This window comes from Pyrenophora tritici-repentis, chromosome 3, assembly GCF_003171515.1.
Source record: "Pyrenophora tritici-repentis strain M4 chromosome 3, whole genome shotgun sequence".
NCBI classification, from domain to species: domain Eukaryota; kingdom Fungi; phylum Ascomycota; class Dothideomycetes; order Pleosporales; family Pleosporaceae; genus Pyrenophora; species Pyrenophora tritici-repentis.
The window spans coordinates 874328-895979 of record NC_089392.1 but is presented as its reverse complement, the minus strand read 5'-3'; the positions used below and the strand labels follow the sequence as shown (position 1 = coordinate 895979).

Genomic DNA, 21652 nt, shown 5'->3' with positions numbered 1-21652 from the left:
TCACAGGCGATCCTCTCTCCCTACTCAGGTGCATTGCAGGCACCACCAAGGCGTTTGCCCATACATCATGACGAACGGGTACAGTCTAATGACATGTGATGATATACGCTATTAAGCGGAATACTATGGACGAAGCATAATATAGCCTTGTCAAGCTGCCACTAACGAATTCAAAATGCCATATTAGCACTTGCCAGACTGCCTGTCAGGTGCTTAGCAATGGTACAACCTTGGAAGCTGACTGGCCGGGAATTCACATGAACCTACTAAAGTGATAGTAATCTACACTTACCGATCGGAAGGCACTCTGAGTCACCTTTCCGATTCGGAACCAAGGTCGGGTACAAGGCAGCCGCACTCCTACCGCCGGACCAGACGTCACATGCACTCAGCCTGGTCTCACTACAACACCTCATAAATGCATGTAGCCTTGACGAGCACATCTTCCATAACCACACAATCCTTGACTCGCCCGGATTTCTGGTACTCGTACTACACTCACTGCTCTAGTACTGTTCACATCCTCACACCAGCCAGCGCCAACCCCACTACTAACCCACACAGCCGTCACTATACACCCGATGCAGCGAGTCTTACGCTCCCAGACCAAGGAAGCCATCGAGAGTGAAGACACCACACCTCCTCCCAAAGTGGCCAAAAGGCGGCGCTCACGTGCAGCGGACCCATGGGCAAAGCGACGCAAGCCAAGCACCAAACCAAAGTCGCCCAAACCCCAGATCACTCACTTTACATGCCGAATCTGCATCGAAGAGCAGACAACCGATCAGTTCGTAACATGGCTACCACCAAAGCGCCGAGACACAACCCCAACTTTCGACATCCCCAGGGGCTGCATAGACCACCTCGCACGCAATCCGCGCCGAACAAAAATCGATCCCGTCTGCAAAACATGTATTGGGAACTTCCTGTCTGCGCGTATTGACACTCTCGGCGCACAGAACATCAGCACAGGCTGTCTGGAACCCGGTTGCACAAACTACTGGAACCACAACTACATCTTGCAGTACATGCCCGCCGGCGAGCCTCTCAACAAATTCAACATGGAGATGCTAGAATTCTGGAAGCAAACGGCCGACCCCAAGCCAATGACTTGCACAGCGCCGGATTGTAACGCCGTGGGGCTTCCTGATCTCAGGGCCCCGGGTTACCCGCAGGTGGTGTGTAATGAGTGTATCACCCGGTCTTGCGCTCAGTGTCTCGTGCCCTGGCACAAAGATCTCACATGTTCCGAGTATGCGGCCAAGCATGTCAACGACAAGATGAGCGATACCGAGAAGGAGACGCTGGAACTCATGCAGAGTAAAGACGGGAGACGTTGTCCGCATTGTCAGCTTGTCATTGTGAAAGATGGAGGTTGTGATAGTATGGTATGGACCCATCCCTCTACGGTAAGCACTGAATGGTTCATGCTGATTTTGCGTGCCAGCTCTGTGTCGGTTGCTACAAGTACTTCAACTGGGCTACCGCCGCTTCAGCTGTTAGTGGTGCAAAGAAAGCTCAAGTACCTCTTATTCACGGTATACCGTACTGGATAGATCCTAATCCGGCTAATGCGTGCGAGATGGATGGTCTTTTGGCGGGTGGAAACGCTACCAAGGCTGCAACCTCGTAGGATGGGAGGGGATGGAGGGTCGACCTTCAAGTTCAGGATGATACGGCTGGTATATTTTCATGAATGGTTTCTTATGTCAGCGAGTATGTTCACGCATGAGTAGGTCAGGCCCCAGTCACAGGATCGGTGGATGACTTCTATGGCATTTTCTTTGTTTTCTTTGCTCTTACCAATGAGCTTGTATGAAGGATGATAGAGACTACCCCATATCTGTACCTGTTCTTAGAGAAAGCCTAGGCTATGCTGTATCATCTACAGCTCGGGCGTATACATTTCGTAGTCAGCTATATTAGAGACTTGAAATGAATACCATACATGACAATCCACTTTCCCCTTCCCCCATGCGTCTAATCCGCACCAGTCAGCAAACCCAGTCTCAACAGTAGCCTGCTGAACACATCTGAGCATACCACAACACAATCACAATCACGCAACATCAACCATAAAGATCAAATTTGCCAGAGCCCGAATCGCCCCAATATGTTGTGAGATTTCCATTGTACAGACACAAAGACGCGTGCGTATTATTTACAGAAACCCCCACCCACACTCCCACCAAGCACCAACCACTTTCGGGTGCTTATAACACGCAACGCCGTCCATCGATCCATCTGCCTTGCCATTCTCCGAAAAAAAAAGAATCGAATTCGAATTTCATCCTTCGCTGTTTCGTTGTTGTAGTTGTTCACCCCGAAACTCCACTCACTGACTGAACAAATTACTCCCACTCCCAGTTTGGGTGGGAAACGCCCGCCCGATGCATTTTGAAAAGAGAAAAAGAACCGAAAAAACGCCAGTTGAACGCCACCCTACGGGCCAGGTGGAAGTTGAAGAAAGTGCATTATGTAGTTCCTGTGTGATGGTGGCCAAACCTTTCTGTAGAGATTTTTATAAAGACAGCGAAACTGAAGAAGACGCAGTCTTTTGTTTTCCTACTTTTTTTGTGGTATTGGTGTTCTTTCTGCGGGTGTGTGCGGTTAGAGGCCCCCTCGGTAGTGACTGGATACGCACCTGTTGCGGCGTGTGAAGTCGCAAGTTTCCGCCTCGTGTTTTTTGGTTTGTTGTTGGAGGGAAGCCCCGTCGTCTAATTAGAAAGGCAGGTTGTGTTAACAAGCCGCATGTTTGGCGGTGCATGGCAATGCAGCCGGAACTGAAATGAGCAAGAATGTCAGAAACCCCAAGAGTATCGGATGAATAGTACAAGGAAATGCGAACATGTGCGAGCTTAGCTGGAAGGGAGCCTATGCTGCCGTCGGAGTAGGTACCCCGTTGGTAGCAAGCTCGGCCTGTTGGCGCTTTGCTGCTGAATGCTCGCTGTCCTAGATTAGCGAATTCGTCAGCATAATGATGTAACGTTACCCCCATGGCGACATTCAACGTCTGGAGGATTTGGTGAGGCGAGTGTCACGAACTTCGAGGCCTGTCTCGGCGAACTGGCGCTTAACACTTTTCGCGTCCTTCTTTTTCTTCTTGTCTTTGCTGGGCTTCGGCCGCGTTTCTCCTTCGACGAAGACATCATCCGGGAGCGCGGAGCTGATAGGTCAGTTGGTGATTCTGGGGGAGTTGATTTGGGAGGCCATCGTACCTGCGCGTGTGGACCACTTTCACAGACATGAGGTCTTCGTTGTAAAGATCTGAGTCGGTGATGTAACTCTTGAACTGGCTCACGGGATAGGAAATATCGAGCGATTTGGTAGCTTCTATACGAATGGTCAGGGAAGAAAGAGAAACTTGGCAGGTGTATGGACATACCACCTGTGGGTAAAGTGAGGCCGATATAGAAAGTTGTAGTGTGCACTATCGTGGTGTCGCCGTTGGCTTCGAGTGTACCTTCGGCATCCGCTTCAGATTTTGGAATGAGATAGTCAAGGGAGCCTTGCGCGACCTCTTTGAACTGGTCATCCGTAATACGATGCGCTCGCTCGAAGTATTCAATATATGGACGCGCGGTGGCGATACCCGTGTTTCCATCGTCGATGCCTTTGATGATGTGTCGGATCTTCGACTGTACCAGTCCGGAGAAGGTCGAATTGGCTTCCTTGGTTCGGCTTGCGGCGACGACGCTCAAATAGTACTTGTGGTCTTTTGTAAAGAAAGTGTGCCGCTCGAACAGTGCCTTCCAATCCTTCTTGTTTGCAAAGATATCCTGCAATATGCTGTCCGCTCGACCGAATTCTTCCTTCATGATGCGCAGTGTGGATGGCATGACGGTGTGCGTAGCGCACATGGATGGGAACGCGGGTGTGATGATGGGCATGAGATGGGCTCTATCGCCGCCATAGACCTAGCAAGTTTAGTTTGGGCCTATTGCAGTTTTGGATATGGAAGACGTACCTGTGGGTTCCATACACGGAGGCCCATGTCACCCTCTTCGATGTGCTTCAGCATAACAGGCCTAGGCCAGGTCCACTTGTACATCAAACTGAAGAACTTTGAGACAATGGTAGCGCCATTGGCCATTGGGTAAAGCTGGCATATGCGGGCAACCATGATAGCCCACGCAACTCCTCCAGGGTATCCAAAGACGGCCCCGTAGATGCCGCGGCGGTTCGACCAGAGCTTGATGGCTCGCAGCGCATGTCGGAAGCTCACCTTCTGTGGAACCGAGTCCAAGAGTTCGTTGGTGACTCGTGTACCGTTAACGCTGCGTGTTGCCGACTCGGAAAGTCCCTCCAAGTCCTTCTTTTCAATGGTGGTCATGTTGAGGGGTATTGAAGGCCTCTTCGGTAGCGAGCAAAACAGCAAGTCTATGCTCACGCCCTGGTATTCCATCTTGATAATAGGTACAAAGGCGTCTTCTACGGGCACGAACTCTTGGATGTCCTTTTCGTTGCATAGTTCTTTGAAGGTTGAGGGAAAGATGGCGAAGAAATCGTCAATGGAGACAAATTTGGGCGCGACAACGAGCGTATCGATATCCGATTTGGGACCGTGAACACCGAGAGCGAAGCTGCCGAAAGTGAAGATCTTGCCGCCCGCGGCGTCGATGATAGACTGCTGAACGCCCTTTTTCTTGCCGACGCGACGCACAAACTCTTCGACGACATTTTGGATATCTTTGAGAACTGACTCCCTAGACATCAGTCAGCTCCTCGCTATTCTTACCCGCGCAATGCAATCGCCTTACCTTTGTTGGTTGCCCTCGGGCGTCTCAAACACATTCTCGTCTTTCAGCGTCGTGATGAGGCTATCGTTTTTGCGAATATCCTGTTCGGTAGGCGGGGCCTCAGAGATGGCGCTGGTAACGCCAAACTGCCGGGTGGGTTTCTTCTGGTCGTCCATGGTGAAAAGGTTGAGGAGTGGTTAAAGTCTGGTTGCGCAACTCGGCACAGATGGCGCGCAGGAAGTCGCAGACGAGGCGCGTGTCGTGTGAGATTGCCGTGAGAGGTTGCTGGGTAAGATTAGTAGTGACGGAATGAGCGCTCTCACATGGCGACGTGTCGCGACCGTTCCCTTGTTTTGGGTTAGCGGAGTGATTGACACATGAGAAGTCGTGAATGCTTTCGTCTTTGCAGCGAGCAGTTGCCAAGACGCTAATGCGCCGCAGTGGCTCAGGGCTGACGGCACGAGTAAAGGTTGACACGCCAAGCCTATTTTGGCCAGAAGGCAGGCTAATCTGCTTGTGGCCACTAGGCTTGGCAAATCCACACGTACCCATTCTTAACATACCCTTTGTGCGCAACAAGCAACATGGACGCACACACTTCACTCTCAAGCCCGAAATACAGATGCGGATAGCGAGAGCCGTAGGAGCTATTGCACTCCTTCGCATGTCGCTTACTGCAGACGCACCTGGCGCCTTTCATCAAGCCGGTACTTACGAAGAGAGAGGCCACTCAGTTTGGTTAAGGCCTACTACACAAGATACTACGCAAGAAATACAGAGACTTCGCACTGAGCTCCAGATTGAGTTCTTTGAGGTCAATCACGATACCCGACCATTCACGCCTCATCTCTCTGTAGGGCAAACGTCTGATCAGATTGGCGTGCAGAAGCTTTGTAAAAAGGTTAAGATGGTTGTGCAAAAATTCCGGGCCAAAAATGGAGCAGAGAAAGGCTCTCCGAATGCCCTGGACTGGTCTGTTGACAGAGTCTGTGTTCTCGAGCGCAAAGGCTTCAATGATCGCTTTCAAGTAGTCACAGAGATAGAATTAGGGAAAGAGCGGCCTTGAGTACACTACTTAGTTCTTGTTGAAAAACTCCTTCAGATTCTCGTCCAACCACTTCACGTCTTCTGTGGACTGTCCAGGACCGCCAGCCCTGAATGTATGGGTTAGCTACAAGCATGTCACAACCATGGGCGCAGAACTCACCAATGACCCCAAATAGATGGAAAGACCTTCAGAGTCCCTATGCCGGGATTCATACTCTGCACCTCAGACTCGGAATCCTCTGGCGGAAAGTAGAGATCCGTCTTTCCTGGCAAGACTAGCATTTTGGCCTTGATACCCTTCATCGCCTTGTCGAAGTCGCCGTTGTATGGCTCTTGGTTAGAGCAGTCACCCGCCTGCCACGTATGCGCCATGACCAGCATGTTCTCCGGGTCTTTTGACAGCGCCCAGGCCTCCCAAAAGTTGACGAGGAAGTCGTCGAGGTTCTTGAAGCCCAACGTTGGCGCTGTCTCGTAGAGCTTCTCGCGGTAGAAGGCTTGAGAGAAGCCCCAACCAGCATATACGCGTCCAAGGGCTCTCAGTCCGACTTCTCGGGCCTCGGCCGAGAATGTTACAGGCTTGCCACTGGCAGTGTAAAGGTCCGACTTGGAGACACCACCTGAACTTGTGCCAATCGAGGCATAAAGCGCACTCTTGACGCCCTCTATGAAGACTTGGTTATGCAGACTGGTCTTTGCACTGCCACAGAACGGGACTGCGATATCCATAAAGTCTGGATATTGGGTTGCCCACTGATATGTCTGTCCTGCGCCCATGGACCATCCCAATACCGCACGTGCGTGCTTGACACCGAGATGCTTGCTCACAAGCTCATACTGGGCGCGTACATTGTCGTAGAATAGCACTTCAGGAAATGGCCGCAGACTGGGCATGTTGGATGGCGACGACGACTGGCCATTGCCAAATAGAGCGGGGATAATGATGTAGTATTTGGAAGGGTTGAGCGTCTTGTCTGAGCCTGTGAGCCAGAGGTTCTCCTGTATCTCTGAGGGAATAATTTTAGTAATTGTGCGAAGTTCTGGACGAGTCTTGCATACTTCCAGAATACCATGTTGGATAGACTACAGCTGGGAGCGATGGGTCGCCCAGCGTCTTGTATGCGATGAAGGCATCTGGAATTTCTCCGCCGGATTTCAACTTAAAGTTACCAAGCTTGTATGTCTGGTAGTCTGTATCGGAAGACATGATGGAGATTTATGTTGTTTTCTTGGGAGAATCTGTTACTTGTCTTTCTCGGGTGTAATACAGTAGATATGCTACTGCTCACAAGAACCTTTGTTTATCAACTTCACACAGGCTTCTCATGTACGTGATGGAAGGAATGTCAGAATTCAGTAGCATTGCCTATCTACGAGCGGTACGCCTTGCAACTCTACCGCCATAGTTGGAGATTTCGTAGTGGCATTGTTATCTATGGCGGGGTAACTTGGAGACTGGCGGGGTAGATGACGTTGTCGGCCGTATTGTGTAGGAGAGCCATCCCCCGCGTATAGCCGTAAAATAGGTCCTCAGTAACCTCTAATGATTATCAAGACGTTTTATAGCCCAAGTTATGTCGACAGGTTTTCGTTCGGCAAAGAGTTATCAGCGAGATCGAATTTACATCGATGGATCCTCGGTCCACGTTCCGCGGCCGCCCTAGGCTTTCCGCCGCTTTCTATAGCTTCGGAATACCCGCCGCCATTTACCGGAATGCACATTTTTGCGCTTGATAATGTTGTTAGCACGGCAGTTACGTCTATATCGACATAGGTTACAAATATCCTGTTATCATCACCAACCACAACCCATCCATTCACCCCAGCTCAAATACCCATCACCCTCAACACAAACCCCCCGTAAACCATACTCCAAAATGGCATCAGGAAGAGCAGACGCCGAGAAGGAAATCAAGCGCAACCCCCACGGCGACTTCAAAGCGGTAGAAGCCTCGCGCCCACCCTTTGACCAAACTTCATCCTTCCACTACACGCAAACCCCCAAACCAGGTTGGGAGGTTGGCGCCGGCCCCAATACGTCGTCCAGCCTAGAAAAGTCGCATCGCTCAATTGAACCCTACGAAGAAGGCCGACCTGTGGTAAACAACTACAAACTGCTCATCTCGGCCATTGTGCCCCGCCCCATCGGCTTCGTCTCAACCATAAGCGCAGATGGCGCCTCCACAAACCTCGCGCCTTTCAGCTACTTCAACCTCGTAAATCATGATCCACCCATGTTCGTCATCGGCTTCGCCGGCGGCATGGACAAGGCCAAAGACACACTGAAGAACTTGCTTGATACCAAGGAAGCTGTTGTCAACATCATCACAGAAGAGTACATTGAAGCAGCGAATTTTACATCAATTAATGCGCCGACGGGCATCAGTGAGTGGGCGTTTAGCGGGCTGCATGCTGAGAAGAGCAAGTTTGTGAAGCCGGATAGGGTGAAGGAAGCGGTGTTTAGTGTTGAGGTCAAGCTTGTTAATTCGGTCGAGTGGACGAGTAAGAATCCTACTACGCCGGATAAGAAGACTGGTGTTACGGTTTTTGTGGAGGGGGTCAATTTTTGGGTTAGGGAGGATGCGATTGATGAACAGGGTGTGCTTGTTGATCCTGCTGTGAGTTTCCCGTCGTTTGCTCGGACGAGAGTGTGGTGAATATGATGCTAATCCTTTTGTGCAGGTGCTCAAGCCGGTGTCGAGATTGGGTGGTATCACGTATGCGCGTGTGACTCAGGCTTTTGAACTCCCGAGACCGGATTATGACGAAGTTACCAAGGATCCTGAGGTTGCTAAGTTGGCGCGGCCAAAGGGCAAGACTCAACTGTAGAGGTTTGCGATGTTTCGGTGTTGTGCACAACATCTATCAAGTGCTTCATAGAATGGTAGATATATTACAAGGCATACATGCGTCGCACAGAAGAGAAGCATATGGCTTATGCAGTGTGAACCGCGGTACAAACCCTCCCGATTCAGATTCGAAAATGAAGAATAGGAAAAGCAGAGGTATCATACTGATGCGTTAACAGCACCAGGTATCTCTTACCCCAAAGTAAGACCGACTCCAATACACTGACTCCTGCGAAGAGCAAGTCATACTTCATTCCTTTCCCTTACAAAGCCATCACCCCCGCAAACGCCGCCGCAACACCAGCCCCAACCAATCCCACCATGTTCTGCGAACCCGCACCTGTCTCCTTAGGTCCTGCAGTTCCACTAGCACCCGAGCTCTTCGACGCCTGTCCCGTTGTCGACGCCGTCGCATTCGGGCCATTAACAGCCTCGACAATCAGTGCCTGAACTTCCTGATTGAACTTGTCATAGTAGCTTTTGACATCGCTGGGCAGCGCGCTGTACCAAGCCGGCGTAGCAGAAAACGTCTCAACCTCGCCGATCGCAGTCACCTCGCTGGGGATGGAGTAGCTGGCGGTTGCGGCAAAGGAGGCTAGGCCCTTGTGGGCTGAAGCTGCGGCTGAGAGCGCGGAACCCTGGGTCAGGGAGGCGAGGCGCGAGGTGACGAAGTTCTCGAGCGAGGAGACGTAGTTGTCAACCTGGGGTTTGTTAGGATGGGCCGGGGCATCAAGATGGGGCAGGTGCGAGGGGGAGACTTACGTCCGTTAGGACGGCGAGGTTGGTAGGGACGGGCGTGGATGTTATGATGACGAATTCAGCAGCTGCTGTGCTTGCTGCAGCGGCGAGGAGGGCGATGTTCTTGAACTGCATGGTGACGATGTAGTATCGAGTAGTCTTGTTTTGTGAAAGAGAAACAGTTGTGTATTCGGCAAGGAAGAAAAGAGTCTACGGGTTTATAGATTTCCAGGGATGTAAACAACAGAAGCGAGAGTGTTAAGGCAGGGTAAGAGCGAAGGAAGGGGGGAGGAGCTGAGAATGGAACGCGTCCAGGTGCAGAGATGCGCCTTTATGTACCACCAAGACGTTTTGTGCGTTTGCATGTATGTTTGTCCCTCGCCGTTCACTACTAAAGGGCACTCAGCCCCAAATCTCGCATGGGTCGAGGTGTCCAGCCAGCCAGCCCGCGGGCCAGCCTTGCAGTGTTGACATCTATTTGAATCGTCTGGTAAGCAAGCAAACGTGCATCTAATGATCGTCACCCCAGCCCGTCTGACGCAATCCCTCTCATCCTGGACCCTTGCAACCCACAACAAGAAACCACCCAACACCCACACGATGAACGAACGACACGCGTTTGGAACGCAGAGTTTCCAACGGGGCCCAGATCGGACGTTTTTTTTTATGACAGCGGATTTTCAGGGGAGGCTTGGTATTTTCTAGCGGCATTGCGGCTGCAAAGGCCTGGCTAAATTTGGATGTATTGATTGCATTAGCGTCCCCGCCTTATCAAAGACAAGCTTCTTCCCTGACAAAAGGATTGGGTGACGCGGACACCACAAGGCCACCCCCACTAACCACCATAATGTCCCAAGACATTGCGCGGTCAAGGCGGTGCTTGGAGTCTTTTTTACTCAACTTCCCGGGCTACGGTCGCGATAGTGATGCCCTCACTGCTGCCCTTCTTTCCTGCAATCTCGCCTTGGTCGCTGGAGGTATCGCTTGTGCTCCCGGCATCTTGGGCAATGTTTTGTTTGCTCTCCTTCCAGCCGAGAAAGAGGAAGCCTAGAATCACTACGAGCCAGTACAAGTTGTATGAGATGACGGAGCCATAGGTTGCGCTGTTTTGCCACCCGAGCAAAGAGTTGAAGATTCCCCAGCTGTAATCGACATGTTAGCGAGAGCCGTTGAACGGGAGTTGGATTCACTTACCCGCCTGAGCCATTCTCTAGTGGAGAACAACACTACGATGCAGCAGTCAGCATGAAGAATTCCAAGAAATGTCATGTTTGACTTACGTTGACATGCCAAACACTTTTCCTAATGTCGTAGCTACCAGGTCCTGTACCAGCTTCTGCGGCGCCTTCTCCAGCAAGCTTGACCCACGCATTCTGCTCAAGATCCCAGACACCCTTTGAGAACAGGCCTGCAGCCACGAGATACAGAAAGCACGTGGACACAACAAGGAAGATTTGTAGCGACGTCTTGTTACCGCCCTTGTAGATAAGAAATCCAATAAAAACACCTGCACCAAGACCACAGATGACGGCGAATGGAAAACTTGTCGCTGGCGCGCCGAGTCCGACACCTGCAATGAACCTGGTTTTTCACTCAGCTGTAGACCATAAGAGAGAGAACGATATTCACTTACAGCACTGCTTCAATGCCCTCACGTAGCACGGTAATGAATGGCAAGATGAACATCGCATACTTCTCGCTCCACTTCTTCAATTTGCCCTTGATAGGCAGCTTGGAATCCTTTTGCTCCAGTACTTTGGCAATCTTGACACGCCATTTGTCTTGAAGTTTGCTGACACGGAGTAGGGCAGCGCCCATGACTGTAATGATGACGCTTGCGAGGAGTGCAAAGACTCCTTCCCATATGTTTTCTGCCGCTTCAAAAGCGTTCCTTCCGGCTGTATAAAACGTGCCGATAACACCAGCGCAGATGATTAGACAGATGAAGACACCTGCGCCAACACCGTACCAAATCTGACGCACGAGGCGTTTGTGGACAGCAGCATCGTGCTCAGGGCCTAGGGTCTGCTTGAGGAAAGCGAGAAGCACAGAGACGATGATGCTCGTTTCCAAACACTCTCGGAAGCAAATGAAGAAGACTTGGGAGAGTTAGTAAGCATTGTATCACCAACGTCTACAAGAAAGCTATTGCATACGTACCTGGGACGTTAAAAACGTTTGGCATCTTGCAATAGCTACCGAAGCTCTCGCTCGGTCAGGAATTGGGTGAAGGATCAGATAGAGGGCTCTTGGGGGGAATGTGTTCAAGAGGAGGATATCTAATCAGATGAGACTTCCGGCAGAGCGGCGTGTTAGTCGTGTCTGCAGTCCCTTGGACCTGCCGTTCCTGTACGATGGCGCTAATATAAAGCCGAAGTTCGGTCACCTCATGCAGTGTGGTCTCACCTGGACACGACGGGCCGATCAAGCTTGTCAGATCTTCAGCTGAAGAAGCTGAAAACAATATCTTGAGCGATTTATCTGGTACCGTTGATCTGACAGCCGTTGATAAGCTCACCGCGAACTTGTAGATCATGGTGATCACCTCCAGGACTCTCTTGCCATGTGGACCACGAACAGTCTTTCTCCAACCACCCCGCACAACATTGATCTTCAACTGTGTAAGCTGCAGGCATATTTTGCCAGCTCGCATGCCCAGAAAAGACAAATCAAATCAAGTCTCGATAGCGCACCTTAGCGTGAGCTTGTTGGTCATTTCGGCGCCGTCGCTTATCCCAAACCCTGGTCGATTACGGTCCAGATTATCAGATGGCCCGATAACATCCGGATGAAGGTCGCTCCAGAGCAAATCATGGTCTAAGAAACCTCCCACCGCTGTCAGCTACGAGGAAAAAATCACGCGATACTGAAACGATTGGGCGTCCTGGCGTTCCCAGAGCCCAATGCGTGGGAGAGAAAGCACAGCTAGCCCCGCTTTTTCAAGTTTCCTTCACTTACATGGCGCCTTCATCTTCACCGATGGCCGAGGATCTGATAATTTCGCGCTGAATCGCAGGGGCCTCATCGCGTGCTAAGACGTTAGACAGTCTTATCTGATCCCCGCGTGGGCGTTGCGATGATCGGATGCGTGCTCTTGCTTGTATGACACTGAGCCTCTGGGATAACACGCACCATCTGCTGGGACCCGTTGTGTTCAAAGTGACTTTATCATCCGCCAGAACAAAAAAGGGCTGGCTGCTCTCAGATCCTTAGGTTTTGGCACTTGTTTCATCATGCTTTCCTCGTCTTTATCAAGTTACTTTTTGCCATTGTCTTTTCTGGCTGGTGCGGCTCGTTGCGCTACTGTAACACACGACTTTGACATAGGATGGACGTACGCGAATCCTGATGGCCAGCAAATACGACCTGTGATTGGCATCAATGGAAAATGGCCTTTACCACCTATCATAGCGAACAAGGGCGATCGAATCATCGTCAATGTTAAGAATTCGCTGGGAAACGAGTCTACCAGTCTTCACTTTCATGGTTTGTACATGAATGGTACTACGCACATGGATGGTCCAATTGGGGTTACACAGTGTGGAATATCTCCTGGAAGCTCTTTTACGTACAACTTTACTGTAAGTTTGGCGTTGAAATATACTGTGGCAAATACTGATAAGGATAGATTGACCAACCAGGTACATACTGGTACCACAGCCATGAGCGTGGTCAGTATCCAGATGGTATCCGTGGACCTCTCATCGTGCATGACAACGACAGCCCCTTCAAGGACTTCTATGACGAGGAAATCATCTTGACTCTTTCCGACTGGTACCATGAGCGGATGCAACCCCTCTTGGCGAGCTTCATCAGCATTGCCAATCCATCTGGCGCAGAACCGGTCCCCCAAGCAGCACTTCTCAACGACACTCAGAACTTGACTGTTAAGATCGAGCCTGGAAAGACCTATCTCTTTCGTATGGTCAACATGGCTGCGTTTGCTGCACAGTATGTTTGGTTCGAGGAGCATACTATGCGGATTGTAGAAGTCGATGGCGTCTATACAGAGCCCACGGAAGCTAACATGCTGTATCTCACTGCTGCGCAGCGATACAGTGTGCTCGTCACCGCGAAGAACGACACAAATTCCAACTTTGCCTTTGTCGGCAGCATGGACGAGGAAATGTTCGACGCGGTACCCGATGGCTTGAACCCGAATGTCACGGGTTGGCTCGTCTACGATGAAAAGAAGGATATGCCCGCACCAAAAGACATTGATTCCTTTGAACCTTTTGATGATTTCAACCTGGTCCCATATGATAAGCAAACAGTCTTGGATCGCGTCGACAAGAGTGTTACGCTGGATATGAACATGGGTAATCTGAATGATGGAGCAAATTAGTAAGTCTAAATGTCCAAGTCTTGTAAGAATACACATCTAACAACACCCAGCGCCTTCTTCAATGACATTACCTACGTCAGCCCCAAAGTACCGACCCTCTACTCAGTCCTCTCCACAGGTGCCAACGCCACAGACGCCGTAATCTACGGCAGTAACACAAACTCTTTTGTCCTCGCCCAAAACCAAGTCGTAGAAATCGTGCTCAATAATAACGACCCCGGAAAGTATGCATATCTCCCTCTCGCATTCTCCCCATCCCATCTCAAACCCATCCCATACTAACAAACAACCCTCACAGACACCCCTTCCACCTCCACGGCCACGTCTTCCAAGTCGTAACCCGCAGCGCCGCCGACAGCGGCCCCTACGACGCAACCAACACCACAACCCCCTCGCCCACGCCCATGCGCCGCGATACCATCCTCGTCCACCCAAACGGCCACGTTGTCCTCCGCTTCCGCTCCGACAACCCAGGCGTCTGGCTCTTCCACTGCCACATCGAATGGCACGTCGCGTCGGGTCTAACAGCCACCATGATCGAGGCGCCGCTGGCCGTGCAAGCTCAACTCAAAGACAACATCCCCGCTGACCACTGGAAAGTCTGCGAGGAAAAAGGTGTACCGACCAAGGGCAATGCGGCGGGGAATACGATTGATTTACGCGATTTGAGGGGTGAGAACGGGCCGCCGGGACGCGTGCCGAGTGGGTTTACGGCGAGAGGGGTTGTGGCGTTGGTATTTAGTTGTCTTTCGGCGTTCTTGGGGTTGGGTGTTATTGGGTGGTATGGGTTGAGGCCTGTTGGGGGGAAGTGAATATGTGGTGTTGGGTACGGTTGGTTTGTGTATATGGGTTTCTGGTAGATGGGTGTAAGTATGCACAAAGGAAAGAGAGGGATAACAGATAGGAGATAGCTATTATGATAATAGTTAGATGTCTTTGGAACTCGAAAAATCCCTTGAGACTAAGTTCTCTCGGTTAATACATGAGGAGAGGATTTACAACCAAGAGCCTGGTGTGTCCATGATTAAAGAGACGACGAGAGTAGGCGAACCGCAGAAATGTAAAGCTGCTTGTACATGTTCCCAAGGCCAAAGGCTCTGTTTGTATTCATGTTTTTTCCTCGGACCATGCGAAGCGACCTGCTTGTTAAACTCGACTGTGTCTCTCTCATTTCAACCCCAATAGCCCCCATCAAGCAGACATCAGCGGTATGACTAGACGAATTTCCCATGCAGACTCAATGTTCTTGTCGCGGGTAGTGAATTTAATATCCAATCTTTCTCGCACCCAAGCCGTTCTAACAACTCTACCACCGAGTTTAATGGAGGCTTCCAATCTCAGCTTAGGGTCGATTTGCAGCCTTTTCACTCTACCCTAAGTGAAAAAGGCTCGGTAGAGTTCTGGCAAAAATCATGTGATAGATAGTTTTTCAGCTTGGTACGCCAAGGTTGTAGCTATAATTACTATATCATTAACCCACTCACTCTCAATCATTTCCTACATCGTTGGTTAATTTATGTTAGTCCATACCTATAGCATCTGCTGTTCATCCCAGTAATAACTCCACATATCATTGCCCATCATCTCATCCGCATAACTCTTCCCTTTCGTCGATCCTGCCGCCCCCGCACACACGATTAATGGCAGGAAATGTTCTGCACCACCCCTATACACACATAAATGTCAGTAAAACACATCCTTTGCATATACATACCGCCATTCCTACCCACAGAAAACTCACCTCGGATGCATAACCCAGCTTCCCGTCCACTCTCTCCACCCCAAAAACTTCCTCTCCCTCTCCCCCTCATCCACCGTCAACGCAGCATCACCAACGCTTCGGCTCCACTCCTGATTCAATCTCTTAAACTCCGGTGTCTGCGCCGTGCCATCAAACATGAGCTTGAGGTTATGAAACGTCGCAAACCCGCTGCCTATGATGGCGATATTATGGGGTCGTAGTTTACCCAACGCGCGGCCGATGGCGTAGTGTTGAGACGCGGATTCAGAAGCCAGGACGGAGAGTTGGACGATGGGGGTTGTGGCGGTAGGGTCGATGAGTTTGAGGGGGATGAAGACGCCGTGGTCCCATGCTAGAGGCGGGTTTAGGGTTAGTTTTCGCTATATATGTTGATGATATCCTTGAGTTGAAAGGGGTGGGTGGTTCCATCTATATATTTGGCATGGTTTAGATGGGCGTAAACATACCTCTGACCCCATCCTCAACACACTCAACCCCCTCCCCCTCCAACACCCCCTTCACCATCCTTGCTACCTCAGGACTCCCGGGCGCATCATGTCGTATCTTATAACTCTCCTCTGGAAACCCGTAATAATCATAAAGTAACTCGTGTTTAGCGCCGCTTGATACCCTCGCTTTTTCTGTGCTCCAGTGCGCCGTTACTACTACAATGGCGCGCGGCGCATCCGGTGTGCCTAGTTTGAGTATCTGAGGCACTTTTGTTTGCAGCGATCGCGTGATGGAGGCGTGGGACGGGTCGCCGAGGACGGGCATGGGTCCGCCGCCGTGGGAGAGCGATATTACGGGGGCGAGGCGGGGCATGCTGATTGTTGTTGTGGTGCTGTTGCTACTGTAGCAGAGCGGGGATTGTTGTAAGCTGGTTAGGAGGTGGAGGGGGTTTTGTGTGGTGTTGATGTTGATGTTGGCTAAGGAAACCCGGGATATGCTGGTGAGGGTTGAGAAGAGAGCGAGGTGGAATGGTCGTCGCATGTTCCTGGAGAAGAAAGTGGCAGACGCGTGGTATATATGGCGTGCATAGTTTCTCTCGGCATTTTAGCCATGGCTTTAGTTTTCGGTAGTTGTGGAATGGGCTAGATGCGTGAATTTGTTGGTCATGGGAGGTTTGTAAGATGTGGTTCTTGGGCGCGGAATTGTCCCGCTGGGGGTTCGTTTGGCCGATCGCATGGGTACGCGAAGACGCGTTCGAGCATGCTTACTACATCATACTTTGGTAGTAGATGTTATGTTAAGAGAAACCTGATTCTTGGTATGTACTAAATAGTTTTATTCCCAGCAAAGGAAAAATACCAGGGTCATGTCTTCCACCTTTCTGGCATCTGATGGCTATGGTACGTCAATCACAGCAAATCACAGACTTTGTATACAGTATCATCGTTGATTTGGCTACGCGGTCGTTGCACATCATATACAGCCAGAAGTGTCTAAAGCCAATACACCGTCATAACCGACCCCAACTACCAGCACACCCGTTGATTGCTCATGAAAAACCACTCGATACTGTGAACCCAGAAGGTATACAGTAGATGCGGCGACCCAATTTCCTTATGAAACTCGCGTACCATGAGATCAATCGTTCTGAAAGCCGGCAAGCGTGTGTTGACCTAGATTTCCTCATCTTCGGTAACAAATCTTGTCAGCATTGTACAGTCAAGTTGTGATTGTTCTGCGAGTGATGAACTTACCGTCGTCACCGTTGGCAGAATCTTCCTTATCCAAGTCGGCCTTTTTTGGAATTGGTGTCAGCAGGAAAGTTGTAAAAGATGCAGCTGTTCATATCTACCTCGGACTCTGACGCCTCCTTCTTGACTACCTTCTTGGCACGACCTTTACCACGGGCAACAGGTACCTTTTTGACCTTCTTGGCGACTGGGGACTTTGCGCTGGAGTCGGCTTTGTCCCTCTCACTGACTGCGTCGTCCATGACATCACCGGCCTTAGGGGTCTCCACGGCAGCCTTGCGCTTCTTGGGCGTCTTGGGCTCGGTAGCGGTGGTAGCAGTGCCAGCTTGACCTAGGAGGGCCGCGAAGGAGGGATAGTTCTCACTGGCCTTCTTCTTGACCGGGGGCCCTAGTTGTGGTCAGAAACTATCATTGATACACACATACACCTCACTTACACATCTTCTTTAGAGATCCAGCAGTGTTTTTGGTTAGCGTTGCCATAAGATCGTAGTCATACTACTGAAAGTTAGCATAGGTCAATAAAGAAATAGAAGCACACGACAACAACGCTCATACTGCAAATAATGCTAGTCGCGACAGTTATGTAATCACAGACCTTGTCCGTTCCAACGCAGCTTACGAAAGCAGCGGCTAAGAGCTTGGTATCCTTGTCTGTGAAGCCAACGAGAAGGGCGTTAGAATGGCCGTCCGGAGCGTCCTTCTTGGGAGCCATCTTGGAGGTGTCGGTGGTGCTCGAAGACGAGTAGACGATGAGGCGGTACGCAGAGATGTGAAGGAACGTGCTGGAAGTGTACGGGCGGGGTAAAGAAGAAGACGAGGAGCTGGTGAATGAGGAAAAGGCGGGGTCCTTGAGTCGGTCAAACGAAGTGAAGTTGGTATTTGCGGCCTCGCTGCCTATGGGAATAACGTCCAGGCTGCCGCCTTTGAACGCCCTGATTCGTCGAAGCAGCTTGCTTGTTATTTTCTTACCTGGGTTCCAGAAGAGGGAAAGCCAGGTCTACCGCTTTCGCAGAAGAGTCGCTTGTGATGGACGACGGCACGACTGCCCACGCACAACAACATGCTGCTGCGCGAGAACTATGAAAGCGTAGCTCACACGTGTGTCCAAGATCGATGACTGTATAAACGCAGAGTTACTACGCTGAAACTGTCTGGTATGTGCCATGCGCACGTCACGTACAGAGATGGAGGGCGGGAAGGTGTTGTTCGTGGTCTTCGCTACAGTGACATGTGTAGTATGAATGACCTTAGCCGGTGACGGAAGAGCCACCTATTCAACCATACCTAGCTTCTTTGTGCCACCGTGAAACTAGATCGACACACTGACAATGTTGTTTAGTTTGTCGATGGCGTGCTACTGTATGACATGTGAAGAATCGTATTGCAGCACGTTCCTGGCACAACACGAGGCGCCAGACACACATATCATAAAATTAACCAGTTCATCGATTCCTGACACCGGAATAGAAAGTGTGATATACGAGAATGTTGAAGGAATGGACATTACAAGAGGAAAAAGGGAGCATGATGAACATGGTTACAACGTGTGACGGGAGACAGGACATGTGATGATAATAAAATGATGATATTCATCGATAGACTGGATAACTAGGCCATGGATTGGCTTCTTCTGTACTAGAGGACGAAGTATAAATGACAAGAAAAAAGTAATATGGAGAATACGAAGCCGGCTGAGACTTGGCGTGCCCGGAAGACGTCGGGTAACGGAAAGACAGTATCCGACGACATGGCATTCTGTGGTCAAATTGATCATCCAATACCTATTTATGCTTGGGAAGAAACGGGCCGACGTAGCACCTTTATGTGGTATGCGGCCTGGACAGGACAGAGATAAGAAGACGCATGTTGCGAGGTCCAGACATGTTTAGCTTGATTGTGCTCCGCCTTGTGTCTAGAATAGCCACGGGGTGCATGCCCGCGGCGGGCGTACTACCACGGCAGCGGGAAGCAATGTAAAGGACATGTCGACATGTCGCAGGGAGTTGACCTGTTCGGCGTTGGCGATGACGGTTGAGTGGTACAGTATAGCGTCTGCCCCGCTCGCAAGTGCCAGCACACGAATTGACAGGCATGGCGGGCTGCATGTCCCCAGACGACGGTAAAAGGTATCCATCCGCGTGCAGGCGGCGCCGTTTGACGTTGAGCAGGTCGGCGATCAAGACTCACAAGGGGGTATGATGCGAGGTACCGTGACTGCGTCGTGCCTCATTGCATTAGGGTGGTACTCGAGGTTGCGACCTGCATACTTTGAGATGAGTAGACAGGGAGGGTTATCAACCACTCAATACCGGCTAGCTGCGGCCGATCTTGGGCTTTCCCCATAGGTCGGAGAATAGTCGCGACTTGGGGTTTGTCGCGGCAGAGTGCGGCGGAACGGAGAGTGGTCTGGATGGCATGGATGGCAGTGTAGAGAGAGCCAAGTGACAAGTGTTGGAGCCGGTGACACCGGCGGTCGAGTACTAGCCCCGACCTGTAGGGTGTGGAGCCGCGGTCCGGTCAGTGCAGGCTGCTGCACCTTGGGACCGGTAACACCTGGAGCGGCAGACGGGCAGGCCGCAGAATAGGCCTGAGGTGCGTCTTGGTGGCGTCTATCATTGTAGCCTCGACTGGCGGAGATGAGAGCTCAAAGGAGGGGAGTGGGAGTAAGACGGCTGCAGTGTACCACATATGTACATAGTACAGCACAACACACTCGCTTGCGATGCACGTTGGGCAGGATCTGCAACCAGCGGGCCGTGCCAGGAACAGGCGTAGGCGTAGGCGCAGGCGCAGCAGACGCAGACGCAGACGCAAGCAATTTTTGTGCCTCTCGCGTATCCACGTCAGGACGGCCGACGTTAAGCTTTTTCCGTGGTTGTGACTTTTGCTCGAGCGCCTTGTCCGCGCTACCTTTCACGTGTCTGCGTCGTATGTATAACACGCTCCATCGCAGCTGCCACTCATTGCTTCGCTCCTTCTCCAGTTTTTTCGCTCCTTCCTTCACCACCGGTTACCCCTCATAACGCCTACCATCCCCGCATTCGACTCGACAATACAGCCTTATCAAGGCCACACACACATCGGGCCTACTTGCTTAGAGACTGAAGCCCAGGAGCGGCAATCATCCCTCAGTGATCGACATCATGTCTTCTCATTCGAGCCTCACCAGCTCGTACCGCGCGCGCGCAGCCCTGCCAACAACAGGGCCATTGGCTTCTTACCTACTGAGGCTGGTTTCTATCAAGCAGACAAACCTCTGTCTTTCAGCCGATGTAGAAACCTCAGCCGAGCTCATCCAGCTGGCAGAAGATGTGGGCGACTCCATTTGCCTGCTCAAGACACACTGCGACATTGTCACCGACTGGTCCGACAGAACGGCCCAGGCCCTACGCGAAGTCGCCAAGCGCAAGTGCTTCCTGATTTTCGAGGACCGAAAGTTTGCAGATATTGGTGGTATGTCGCTGCTGCCCGAATCATGCCCTTGCTCCACCCGCTCTTTCCTCGACTCCCAGCCCCATGATTTGCTTAGCCCGCCCCTAATAGATGCGCAATAGAAACCGTGCAGAAGCAATATACCTCTGGCCACCACCGCATCGCGCTTTGGGCTGAGATTACAAACGCACACGTACTCCCCGGTCCCGCCATTGTCACCGCACTTGAGAAAGCTGCCGAAACCACAATTACCAGACACAACACGTCGGTGAATACCGAGATCTTTGCGACACGCCAAACCAACGGAGCAGATGATGACGATGACGACGATTTCACGTACAACGATTCCGCCATCGAGTCTCCAATCGAGATGGAGGGCGAAGAGAGGCGGTTGAGCATAAAGGCTCAGGACCGTAAGCACAGCGTTGTGAGCGTCACCACTTCGATATCGATGCGAACGGAGAGCATATCGCCTCATCCCGAACCGAACGGGGGCACCGAAGAAGTCTTCAGCCTTGACTCTGCCACTGAGCTCGTCCATCTCGGCCCACCACCCTTTCTCCGATCACTTCTGCTACTTGCCGAAATGAGCTCAGCCGGTCACCTCATGACACCCGAGTACCAGAAAGAGACTGTCAAGATTGCGCGCGACCATCGGGACTTCGTCATGGGCTTCATTGCGCAACGCAGCTTGAACACTGAGCCCGAAGACAATTTCATCACCATGACACCCGGTTGCCAGCTACCACCTCCAGGCCAGGAGGGGAAGAAGCTAGGCGATGCGCTCGGTCAGCAATACAACACCCCCCATAAGCTCATCTTCGAGCAAGGGTGCGATATTATCATTGTCGGACGAGGCATTGTTCGCGCAGAAGACCGAGTAGCAGAGGCAGAGAGGTACAGGAAGGCCGCTTGGTCCGCATACGAGGAGAGGATAAAAAAGGCGTGACCCACTTTGCGAATGCCCACAGTATTTAATTTATACCCGTGCAATCCGCAGTAACGAATTCACAGTCTTTGTACTTGCGCAATCTGGCGCCTTCTGGTATATATATATATCT

At 51.2% G+C, this 21652-nt stretch overlaps 10 protein-coding genes across 10 annotated transcripts; 4 read left to right on the top strand and 6 right to left on the bottom strand.

Annotated features, from left to right (window-relative positions):
• Nucleotides 1-581: 581 nt before the first annotated feature.
• PtrM4_077150 (RING-U-box) lies at nucleotides 582-1633 on the top strand (the record flags this gene model as incomplete). Its single annotated transcript, XM_001940672.1, has 2 exons — nucleotides 582-1388; nucleotides 1448-1633. 2 exons carry the CDS (start codon nucleotides 582-584, stop codon nucleotides 1631-1633), a joined length of 993 nt encoding a protein of 330 aa, XP_001940707.1.
• A 1241-nt stretch (nucleotides 1634-2874) lies between these two features.
• Nucleotides 2875-4915, bottom strand: PtrM4_077140 (PAP1, Poly(A) polymerase; the record flags this gene model as incomplete). The annotated part of the gene is made up of 6 exons (XM_001940671.1): nucleotides 2875-2952; nucleotides 3046-3166; nucleotides 3219-3333; nucleotides 3386-3917; nucleotides 3968-4706; nucleotides 4761-4915. The coding sequence occupies 6 exons, from the start codon at nucleotides 4913-4915 to the stop codon at nucleotides 2875-2877; spliced, it is 1740 nt and encodes a 579-aa protein (XP_001940706.1).
• An 899-nt stretch (nucleotides 4916-5814) lies between these two features.
• Nucleotides 5815-6990, bottom strand: PtrM4_077130 (MET2, Homoserine acetyltransferase; the record flags this gene model as incomplete). Its single annotated transcript, XM_001940670.2, has 3 exons — nucleotides 5815-5893; nucleotides 5947-6790; nucleotides 6843-6990. 3 exons carry the CDS (start codon nucleotides 6988-6990, stop codon nucleotides 5815-5817), a joined length of 1071 nt encoding a protein of 356 aa, XP_001940705.1.
• A 670-nt stretch (nucleotides 6991-7660) lies between these two features.
• PtrM4_077120 (Flavin-Reduct domain containing protein) lies at nucleotides 7661-8612 on the top strand (the record flags this gene model as incomplete). The annotated part of the gene is made up of 2 exons (XM_001940669.2): nucleotides 7661-8401; nucleotides 8466-8612. The coding sequence occupies 2 exons, from the start codon at nucleotides 7661-7663 to the stop codon at nucleotides 8610-8612; spliced, it is 888 nt and encodes a 295-aa protein (XP_001940704.1).
• A 283-nt stretch (nucleotides 8613-8895) lies between these two features.
• PtrM4_077110 (CoxE, Protein containing von Willebrand factor type A (vWA) domain protein) lies at nucleotides 8896-9505 on the bottom strand (the record flags this gene model as incomplete). Its single annotated transcript, XM_001940668.1, has 2 exons — nucleotides 8896-9333; nucleotides 9395-9505. 2 exons carry the CDS (start codon nucleotides 9503-9505, stop codon nucleotides 8896-8898), a joined length of 549 nt encoding a protein of 182 aa, XP_001940703.1.
• Nucleotides 9506-10262: 757 nt separating this feature from the next.
• On the bottom strand, nucleotides 10263-11555 carry PtrM4_077100 (FTR1, High-affinity Fe2+-Pb2+ permease; the record flags this gene model as incomplete). Its single annotated transcript, XM_001940667.2, has 5 exons — nucleotides 10263-10512; nucleotides 10565-10596; nucleotides 10651-10951; nucleotides 11004-11469; nucleotides 11531-11555. 5 exons carry the CDS (start codon nucleotides 11553-11555, stop codon nucleotides 10263-10265), a joined length of 1074 nt encoding a protein of 357 aa, XP_001940702.1.
• Nucleotides 11556-12603: 1048 nt separating this feature from the next.
• Nucleotides 12604-14527, top strand: PtrM4_077090 (SufI, putative multicopper oxidase; the record flags this gene model as incomplete). Its single annotated transcript, XM_001940666.1, has 4 exons — nucleotides 12604-12951; nucleotides 12999-13714; nucleotides 13766-13939; nucleotides 14014-14527. 4 exons carry the CDS (start codon nucleotides 12604-12606, stop codon nucleotides 14525-14527), a joined length of 1752 nt encoding a protein of 583 aa, XP_001940701.1.
• A 718-nt stretch (nucleotides 14528-15245) lies between these two features.
• PtrM4_077080 (Tymo-45kd-70kd multi-domain protein) lies at nucleotides 15246-15614 on the bottom strand (the record flags this gene model as incomplete). The annotated part of the gene is made up of 2 exons (XM_001940665.2): nucleotides 15246-15381; nucleotides 15457-15614. 2 exons carry the CDS (start codon nucleotides 15612-15614, stop codon nucleotides 15246-15248), a joined length of 294 nt encoding a protein of 97 aa, XP_001940700.2.
• Nucleotides 15615-17185: 1571 nt separating this feature from the next.
• On the bottom strand, nucleotides 17186-17597 carry PtrM4_077070 (Spb1-C multi-domain protein; the record flags this gene model as incomplete). Its single annotated transcript, XM_066106254.1, has 2 exons — nucleotides 17186-17544; nucleotides 17594-17597. 2 exons carry the CDS (start codon nucleotides 17595-17597, stop codon nucleotides 17186-17188), a joined length of 363 nt encoding a protein of 120 aa, XP_065963192.1.
• A 2705-nt stretch (nucleotides 17598-20302) lies between these two features.
• PtrM4_077060 (PyrF, Orotidine-5'-phosphate decarboxylase) lies at nucleotides 20303-21540 on the top strand (the record flags this gene model as incomplete). The annotated part of the gene is made up of 2 exons (XM_001940663.2): nucleotides 20303-20612; nucleotides 20714-21540. 2 exons carry the CDS (start codon nucleotides 20303-20305, stop codon nucleotides 21538-21540), a joined length of 1137 nt encoding a protein of 378 aa, XP_001940698.2.
• Between the last annotated feature and the right edge of the window lie 112 nt (nucleotides 21541-21652).